At 44.2% G+C, this 10,467-nt stretch overlaps 1 protein-coding gene across 1 annotated transcript in view; it reads right to left on the bottom strand.

Moving 5' to 3' along the window:
- SLCO5A1 (solute carrier organic anion transporter family member 5A1) overlaps positions 1-10,467 on the bottom strand; it is a 135,894-nt gene that overhangs the window by 24,089 nt on the left and 101,338 nt on the right. The window contains exon 4 of the mRNA XM_055091148.1: positions 537-735. Within this exon, the coding sequence (XP_054947123.1) occupies positions 537-735 (199 nt within the window). The remainder of the gene's footprint in view (positions 1-536; positions 736-10,467) is intronic.

Below are 10,467 nucleotides of genomic sequence, written 5' to 3'. Positions count from 1 at the left end.
CACATGCCGCGGAGCGGCTGGGCCCGTGAGCCATGGCCGCTGAGCCTGCGCGTCCGGAGCCTGTGCTCCGCAACGGGAGAGGCCACAACAGAGGGAGGCCCGCATACCACAAAAAAAAAAAAAAAAAAAAAAAAAAGCGGTTCCCTGGTTTGTCTTTGGGGAGAAGTGGGGTGGAGGCCTTGGGGCACACTGTATTTTCACTGAACGTTGTTTTGAAACTATGTGAATGTATTACCTATTCAAAACATTACATTAAAAAAAAAGAACAGTTTTCATTAAGCCAACTAGCATTTCCTCCTCATGTACTGTAACCCAAATGCCATGGGAGATGCTGCGAGGGTCAAAAGGGACACAGACAACGGAGAGACGGAGGCCTCTGCCCAAGAGGGTGCAGCTCTACCGGGACAGAAACGCAGGCGTAGCGAGCCCCGCATGGAGGGAGGGGAGCAAGCCGAACCCTGGGATCCAAACACCGCAGAGCTTCGCACTTCAATCATGACCAGGATGAGACGAGACGCCTCTTCCAAGATACTTACCCTGTTGTATACGGGATGTTTATGCCACCTAGATTGATACTTTCACATCCAACAATAAACAGGGTTGAAAAGCAGAGTAAAGACACACCACTGCAGATCATCGCTAGTTTTGCAGATTCCCTTGCACCAAGTTTCAATTTTTTTATGATGTAGCCTCCAAGGACAATCCCAACACCGGCACTGGGTACAATGATGACGCCTGGAGAGAAGAAGGGAAGGACAGGATTAATTTGAAGTAACGTATACTATTATTTATTGCCTAATTACTCTGTTTCTACTTACTGATTAGTACTAAGGGAAAGAATGTTAAAAACACTATAATCAATAAATCTTTAATGTTTGTGATTTTATGCTATAGCTTACTTTCAACACATACGGCCAACAAAGGACTCATATCCAGAATGTGCAAAAACTTACAAAGCCATAAAATAAAGACAAGCAACCCATTAGAAAGTGAGCAAAACTTAAATGGGCCTTCACTAAGGAGGAAATTCAGCTGACCCATTAACTCATAAGGGTGCTCAGCCTCCTTACTAAGAGAGAAACACAAATTGAAGCCACAATGAAATACTACCCCATGCCAACCACGTCAGTAAAAATGGAAAAGTCGGACAATACCACATATTGGCAAAGATACAGAGCAATGGGCACCCTTTACAAGGCTGGTGGGTTGTAAATTGTGACAGACACTTTGGAAGACAGTTTAGCATTATCTGGTAGAGTTGAAGATATATACACCCCGTGACAGGCAATTCCGTTCCTGGATCTATACCCTGAAGAAACTCATGTACATGGAGACCAAAAGAAGTGTACAAGATATCTGAAGCACCATCATAGCCCCAAGCTGGAAATAAACCAAACATCCATTAATAGATACATTACATGCAGTAAATTCATGTAATGAAATGCTGCTATACAATAATAAAAATTAGGACACACAATCACATACAAACACAATGTTGAATAAAGGAAGTAAAACACAACAGAAAACATGATTTGACTGTGTAAAGTTCAAAAACAGGTAAAACTAAATGATTTGTTTAGAAACGAATATATAGGTAGTGCAACTATGAAGAAAAGCGAGGAAGTAAAAATTGCCATAAAAGCCAAGTTAGTAGGGGGATGGGTGAGATCCGGAAAGGAGACAGGGGGCTCCTGGAGGACTGAAAATACTCCTTTTCATGACCTGGGCAGTGGTTACACAAGTGTTCACTTTATGATTATTCATTATCTCTAAGGTTTTTTTTGAAGTATAGTTGATTTACAATGTTGTGTTAGTTTCAGGTGTACAGCAAAATGATTCAGTTATATATATATGTATATATATTCTTTTTCACATTCTCTTCCGTTTTTGTTTATTACAGGATTTTTAATATAGTTCCCTGTGCTATACAATAGGATCTTGTTGTTTACCTACTTTATATATAGTAGTGTGTATATGTTAATCCCAAATTCTTAATTTATCCCTTCCCCGCCCTTTCCCCTTTGGTAACCGTATGTTTCTTTTCTATGTTTGTAAGTCTGTTTCTGTTTTGTACATAAGTTCATTTGTATTATATACACACACACACACACACACACACACACACACACACACACACACACACACACATAGAGATATTTTGGCCGTGCCACGTGGCATGTGGGAACTTAGCTCCCTGACCAGCAATCGAACCCATGCTCCCTGCAGTGAGAGTGTGGAGTCCTAACCACTGGACCACCAGTGAATTCCCCGTATCATATTTTAGATTCTACATATAAGTGATCTAAGTTTTGATTAATGCACTTCTGTGTGCGTTATATTTCACAGTAAAAAAAAAAAAAGCTAAAAAATTAGTCATATCGCCTGCCCCACGAACCTTACAATCTAAAAGAGAAATAAACAAAACAAATTAGAGTATAATAAGATAATTACACAAAGGGCAGGGAGAATACAGGAAAAGAAGCACCTGAGTCTTCCCTGGGAGAAATCAGGGAGGACATCACAGAAGTGGCAGTATTTGAGCTGACATTTGACAGATGAGACAGAATCTGTCCAATGTGCCAGCACAGAGAAAATATCATGCACAAAGGAAATATATGCAAAGGGGCAAACGATAACGGCATTGAGGATTCAGAGGAGTCCAAGCTATGGGAGTGTGGAAGTGCAAGCTACTGGGGCGTGGCGGGACATGGGCAAGAGATGTACAGCGAGCGAGTCCACGAAGGACCACGGAGAGGAGCTCAGGTTGTACCTCTGGGCAATGAGAGGCCACCAAGGAATTCGGAGCCAGGGTCAGAGAGGATGGGAGGTGTGTGTGACAAGGATTATTGCTGGCAGTGAAACGCAGTCAATGCTAGAATCAGAGACATGGCTGGGAGAGCACCGCAAAGGTCCAGGTGAGTCACAGCCAGGCTCCACACCGACAGCACAGCCAACAAGCTGAGGAGGGGACGGGGACGCCCGCAAGGTGGCAGGGATCCAGCAAATGAGGAGGAAAGGACCGGGGGAGGGCAGCTCTCGAACCCCACGGTAGACACACCACGTGTGAAGGGCCCGGGGGACAATCCGGGAGATACGCCTCACACAGTGGCCCCTGCCCCACGGGCCCAGGAAGAGCTGGTCTGGGACACATTCATAATAGGTGGCAGAATTCATGGCATAGAAGGGACGTTCCAACAAGACTGAGCAAGGTCAGAAGAGCAGAGGAAGATGAAACCTGAGAGGAGATCTTGGCAAGAGCCATTTTAAGGGTGTTGTGAAGGTGGAAGCCAGGCTGCAACGGGTTAAACGGTCAGTCGTGGAGACTTAGAGGCTGGAATTCAGACTCTTTCTAGAACTCAGACTATAAAAGGAAAAGGGGGTACGGGTCTAGAGTTAGAGGGGAGCCAAGGCGGAGCTGGAGCCTGGGGAGTTTTGTTTGTTTGCTGATATATGGAGGGGACTTAAGCGTATTTTTATTTTGGCCGCACCATGTGGCTTGTGGGATCTTAGTTCCCCGACCAGGGATTGAACCCGGCCCCTGGCAGTGAAAGCACCGAGTCCTAACCACTGGACCTCCAGGGAATTCCTTTAAGCATACTTATATGCTCGCCAAGAGACCAAAAAGGAATGGGAGATTGAATGGGGAGAAAAAGGGTTATCTAATGTCAAGGCAAGATCCTTAGAAGTCAGGAGAATATAGAATTAATAGCACAGATGATCAGATTAGCCCTGGAGAGAAAGAGCGAGAACCCTGCATCTGGGCCGGGAATCAGATTTGGGAGCAGGGGGTGGGGGGATAAATCAATGGGTAGGTGGTAGCTCCTTGAATGGTAGTTTTTCTGTTCTGTTGTTGTTGTTATTTTGGAAACTGCATGCAATACATGATGGACTAGAACACTTGAAAAGCACAGAGAAATATGAAAGACCAAAAACCCACAACTTACATTCTGGCATATTTCACTCCAGTCTTTTTTCTATGCTTTATTTTTTTCCCCCTCAAGAATTGATAACATGTGTAGATTCTTTATATATATATGTATATATATATATATATGTGTATATATATATATATATATATATATGTATGTATGTATACATATAGCTTTGGTTTGGGAAGAGATATGGAGAACTTTAAATATAGCCAAAGGTTGGAATAACCATCGTAGGAAAGTGAAGAGCGGGCTAAATTAGAACATGTACACGGCTTTGCAAATGGAGAGGACGGTGGGTCCGGGTGCTATGAGATTCCAGAAGTCTGCAGCTGCATCAGTGTGCATGCTTGGATGGCTCGCTCCTCCTGTGTGCTCCACGGCCCACGTCAAGGAGCAAAGAGGGAGGGTTAGATTAATCTAAAGTCTGAGCTTTGCCTGGGTTGGCAGGCAAAAAAAAAAAAAAAAAAAATAGTGTTTATCTTGTAATCCTCACCACGGTCCTGACTTTATAAAACCAGTAATGGCTCTTTTACAGATGAGGAAGTGACCAGCCCAATAGTACACACAGGGCAGGGAGAGCCAGAATGAAAACAGGTCTCTGGCTCCCAGCCCAGGGCACTCTCCACAGCACCACAGCTGCCGCTTAGAACCAGCGGGTACTGGAAGCTTTTGGGTAAGTTGGCCAGAACTGTGGGCTTAGATGAGCTGGTTATTAAATTATCGTCCTCATTAAAGAATAGTACACATTCTATCTACATGACTAAATAGGCAAAGCCTTACCTTCAGAGTGAAATGATCCATTAATAAAATTCCTATTTCAATTGAGCGATTTATATATCGATATTATAGATACCGTGCTAGACCCTGGGATAGCAACAAAACAAATCCCCACGTTCACAGCTGAGTCCTAATTTAAAAGCAGTATAATTTACTTGACTCTGCATCCTAACTAGTATTCAACTCTTAACAACAAAAAATGTGTCATTAGCATGAGGTCTCGTCAGAGTGAAGATCTGTTAAAATTTCCTCCTGATGTCCCCCTGTCCTCTAAATCTCACTGCACTACCGAAACAGAAAGACTGACTATGCCTTCAGGGGAATCTGTACAACGCTCAGATCTCCAGCTTGAGCGGGAGACCCAAATGTCTTGGTGTTGGAGTTTTAGGGGAATGGAGTGAGTAGGGAAAATCTGGTGCCGAGTGTGTGCTGCGGTGACGCAGGGGGAGACAATACAGTCTTCTCACCCCTCCGCCAAGCCCCTCCTCCGGAACCCCGCTTTAGTGGTTTGGGGTTAGCTGGCCGGGAGCACGGAAGGACTGGGGGCCAGCTTCTCCTCCCGCCTCCGGCGGCCACCTAGGCCTCCCCAACTTCACCACTGCCTTCTGGGGAGAGGGAAGTGAGGATAGAAGATGGGCGGATCCAGCCCCTTCCCAGCCGCTGCCAGACACCTGTTACCCTCGAGTTTCTGTTCCTCGCGCCCTCTAGTGGCCAAGATGCGGGGAGGGCGGGGTCAAGAGGGTGGGGAAAAGGCATCAGCTGGGGCCCACGGACGCCTGTAGAACAGCAGAGGAAGGCGGACAGAGCAGCGGGGAGAGATGGGAGTGCCTGGACCAAGCCCAGGGGCCCAGCCTAAGGCACAGGCAGGAGAGGATGGAGGCCATGCGACTGCAGATGTCTGAGACAATTCCAGGCAAGAGTGTGGGCCATGAAGATTCCAAGCTCGAATCTCAGCTCTGCCACCTACAAGCTGTCTGCCCTCAGGCAAGTTTCTGACATTCCGGACCTTAGATTTTTCTGTAAAATATGGATAGGAGTAGTTTCTTCCTCATAGATTGTTACGATTAAATGGGTTAAGATATAGGAAGTGCTTGAAACAGTGCCTAGCCCATAGTATATACCCAATAAATGTTGGCAATTGACACAAGTATCTGCCTGCTATTAATGAGTTTAACATTTGAACAAATAAATATATTGGAATTATAATTAGGCAAATTTTCGTATGCTATTTCATCTATAGAACTGACTTTCAAATACTACTCATGGGGCTTCCCTGGTGGTGCAGTGGTTGGGAGTCCGCCTGCCAATGCAGGGAACACGGGTTCGAGCCCTGGTCCAGGAGGATCCCACATGCTGCGGAGCAACTAAGCCCGTGCGCCACAACTACTGAGCCTGCGCTCTAGAGCCCGTGAGCCACTACTACTGAGCCCGTGCGCCACAACTACTGAGCCTGCACTCTACAGCCCGTGCTCCGCAACAAGAGAAGCCACCACAATGAGAAGCCCACGCACGGCAAGGAAGAGTAGCCCCTGCTCGCCGCAACTAGAGAAAGCCCATGCAAAGCAACGATGACCCAATGCAGCCAAAAAAGTAATAATAAATAAAATAAAAATTTTTTAAAAAGAAAAGCATTAAAAAAAATCTTACTGTATGTTATATGGCAAAATTTTTTTTTTAATTTAATAAAATAAAATACTACTCATAATTGTCCAACATAAACCTGTATGTGTTCTTCAATATAGAAACCTTTGTTTGATATTTAGCTACTATGTCCTCCCAAACACATAAACCTCTGTTAGCTTTTGAGCTACTGTGTGTATATATCTGAATCTAAAGAAGCCATCGCTGCGTAAGTATTGACCAGAGGACCCTGCTTCGTTCCTAAAAGGTCTGAGCACATCCTACTGCTTTCCAGTAGGAAATCTTTTACCTACTTACTTATCCAAGCAGATTGACATGTTAATTGTCCTACTTCCTTTCTTTCCCTTATTTCAAGCATGAGCCCCTAGCATTCACTGTTGAAGTTTTTGCTCTGGGTCACAATATTGCTTACCCTTACAAAGTGCGGCTGGATCGAGTCAAAAGGTCTTTATGAAAAATGATATTCGGTGAATTACCAAATATTAAAGCTACTGATGAAATTTTTCCTCTTCACTCCAATTTTTGTCAATATGCAGACATTATCTATTTTGCAAATAGACACATAAAATATGCCTAAGCCCAATGCATCATTTGGAACACAGGAAAACCTCGAACTGGAAGACAGGAGGACAAAATTAGGTGACCCACTCATCAAGAGTGTTTCAGGTTCAGGGAACTGCAATCGTGCTGCTATTGCTATTGTGAAGAATCACAACCTGCTTTCGCAGGACCCAGTGCTCACACCCATCATAAGACCTGCCACCATCTACCGGGTTTACTTCTCTCTTTCCTGCTAGACTGGAAGGTTCCTGTGCATGGTAGGGACTATATCTTTATTATCTTCATACCTTTCTAGCACTTACCAAGGCCTGGTGAATGTATGGATGAATAATTTTGTCATTTAGAATTTATTACATAAAATCCTCAAATGACATTCATTTTTGTTTTCAATAATTCCTTGAAATAGGCCATATCTTGTTTTACAAAGAGGAGATCTAAGATCTTATTTGGAGTTAAAATAACTGGCTAAAGTCAGTTTAAAACTGGCACGCATGAAATATCTAGACTGATGCCTAAAAAATCTCACTGTTATCAAAATTGACTTGGGCGTTATTAGCAAAAGCTTCACTGCCAAGCCAGCACAGGTGACAAAGCGTGGAATGTCAGTAGCCCTCTGATACCTCTTTTCTGTGGTGAGATCACAATGGTGCAGACTGTCCTACTGTGGTGAATTAAGTTAGTATAGACAGATCCTCAGAATCTTAGATGCCCTCATGCTCTTTTCTCTAAATTCTCTGACCCTTTCTGGGTATTCCACATCCAAAGTTTTCTTTAGGTAAGTTGAAAAGTAAATGGTTTGCAAACCTAAGACTATGAATCCATACAGACTATCATTGTAAGCCATTTTGGCTTCCAGGTTGTGCCGCTGTCTTTGGGGAAGGCAGCGGGGAGGGAGGGGGAGGAGAAAGCGGGGTGAGCACCTAGAAAAGAAGGAAGTACAATTCGTTCTCACGTCCACCCTCTCTCTCTCTCTCTCTTTCACTCTCTCCCACCTTTCTCTTTCTTTCTGTACACATATACACCACACACACACACACACACACACACACACACACACACACACACACACTGATGTTAGCTATAGGCCAGAAACTGTGATAACTGCTGTATGGATAGTATCTCATCTAATTCTCAAAATTGTATGCATTTTGAATTGCTCTGAAATCAGAATGTGTCTGACAATCAATAGGTTCTCTACCTTGTGTCATTGTCTAATTAGAAGCATTTTTCTTTCATAGTAACTCAAAATCATGGGGCATCTTACAACGAATGGTGTCTTAGGTTGGAAAGAATACAGAAGTTTCTTTCCACATCCCAGGTGAGGAAACATCTAGTGAGTGATAGAGCAGGGTAATAAACTCAAATTTATTTAACTTTTCCAAATACTATGTTTCTAATCTTAGGATACAAAATAAACGTTTTCCTATCACCCAAGCCTAAATATTTTACCCCTTTAAGCTTCCACTTTCCCTTGCAAATATTTTCTTACAGGAAATAAATAACAATTATTGTCAGAGGGGAATAGAAGAAGAGAATATTTTTCAAGTTCGGACCTTGAAGCTAGCAAATTGTAAATGGTCTGAGAATACACAGCACAGTAAGTATACATTTTCAAAAACTGCTCATAAATCCACAAAGTATCACAAAATCACAATATTTCATATTTCTCTTTCTCTTTCATATATCTCGCTCTCACCCTTGTAAAAAAAAAATCTCAGAAATCCCTTCACCAACTATGAACGAGGTCCATCATTAGAATTAATTTATAGTGCCATTTTTATAATTCGGTGACTGTTTTAAGACAGAGACCAGACTATTTCTTTCGATCCGTAATATTTCATAGCATAACATCAAGTCAAATTGTAAAGGATGCCCTGTTCGATTGGAATTAGGAGGGGCAGCCCAGGTATGTGGACCTGAACAGCATGTGAAACTCAAAGCTACCAGGCACCTGGAGAGAAGCCTATAGGTTGAGTGGCAGGATTTATAGGGGTTCTTTTTTTTTATTTTTATTTTTTTGGCCACGCCACGTGGCATGTGGGATCTTAGTTCCCAGACCGGGGATCGAACCCACGCCCCCTGCAGTGGAAGCACGGCGTCTTAACCACTGGACTGTCAGGTAGGTCCCAATATCAGGGTTCTTTTAGCAATTCTCCTGAGGCAGATAGGCTGGCAGGGTGGCCAGCCTCACACAGGGCTGCCGCAGACGGCCTGTCTGCCTCTACCACTTCAGTCAGAGGACACGGCGCCAGCAGCAGACCTCCCCGGCCACGGCTTCCTCTGTTGAGGACCCCCCGTGATGAACACAGTGGGGTTCAGATGGGACCCCCTGCCGCTCAGCAGCAGAGCCTGCTCTCAAACACCTTGCATGACCTTGCTGAGATGACTAATAAAGGCTTTCCAAGGAATTACACACCTCTGAAAACCTCGCCTCCATCACTTCAGCCTGGAGACATCAAAATCGAGCTCACACTGAACCTCCACCAGGGCAGATGGGTCTCATTCAACCACAGGAACACTCGCTGCAACTCTGCCAACACAGGGAAATGCCGTGCAGCACTAGAGAAATACGAGAACCCCAGTCTCAGGGATTCAAGGTCTTGGGAGCGCTGAGGGAAAGGTAATAAAAAGGTACATTCAACAGAGAAAACAAGCCCACTTTTCATTTCAGGGCTCTGCAAAGCTCTGGCTGAAATAATACATAAACTCAAATGCCAGGCTGGGTCGTGAAAGGGATTCAAAAATCAAATCAAATGAATATTTTATCCTGTATGGCTTAAAAACCTAAAAGAGTTTTCTGCATCCAGGCAATAAAACCACAAAGGGCAAAAATAACTTGAAATGATGAAAGGCAAAATATCAGAGTGTTTACTTCTGTTTTTCACTGGCTCTGGGAAACTTAAGGTGAAACAGCAAAAGCTTTAAACAAATTATTGCAAGAGAAGGGGGGGATTTTGTAGAGGCAATTTTACAGAAGACGAACAGGATCTTAGTAACCTTTTCAGTTATCAAAAGAAGCCTCAAAGGAAGACCTTAGTGTTAAGTTACCAGACTCAGTTTCCGTTCAGAGAAGCAAAGCCTACAGATGTGGGCCAGTGCCAAAGACAAAACCCTCTTTGGAGGCCCTATGGGGGAGATCCATTTTCCCTCAGCACTTTTCAACGTCTCCTCTTTCCATTGTTGTCCAAATCCAGCAGCTCTTGAGCCTTCCCATCGAGAGAGTTGATGGTCATTATGCCCAAGAATAGCTGAGCTACAAAACCTGGCAAAGCTATCCTTCCCCTGGGAGAAGTAAGCAGATTTTTCTTTCTTTTTTTTTCTTTTTGCCTGCGTTGGGTCTTCGTTGCTGCACGCGGGCTTTCTCTAGTTGCGGCGCGCGGGGGCTACTCTTGGTTGCCGTGCGCGGGCTTCTCATTGTGGTGGCTTCTCTTGTTGCGGAGCACGGGCTCTAGAGTGCAGGCTCAGTAGTTGTAGCACGCGGGCTCAGTAGTTGTGGCGCACGGGCTTAGTTGCTCCGCGGCATGTGGGATCTTCCCGGACCAGGGATCGAACCCTT

Source organism: Physeter macrocephalus, chromosome 15 (genome assembly GCF_002837175.3).
Source record: "Physeter macrocephalus isolate SW-GA chromosome 15, ASM283717v5, whole genome shotgun sequence".
Taxonomy (NCBI): Eukaryota; Metazoa; Chordata; class Mammalia; order Artiodactyla; family Physeteridae; genus Physeter; species Physeter macrocephalus.
The sequence above is the reverse complement of the archived record's forward strand: the minus strand, read 5'-3'. Positions and strand labels throughout refer to the sequence as shown.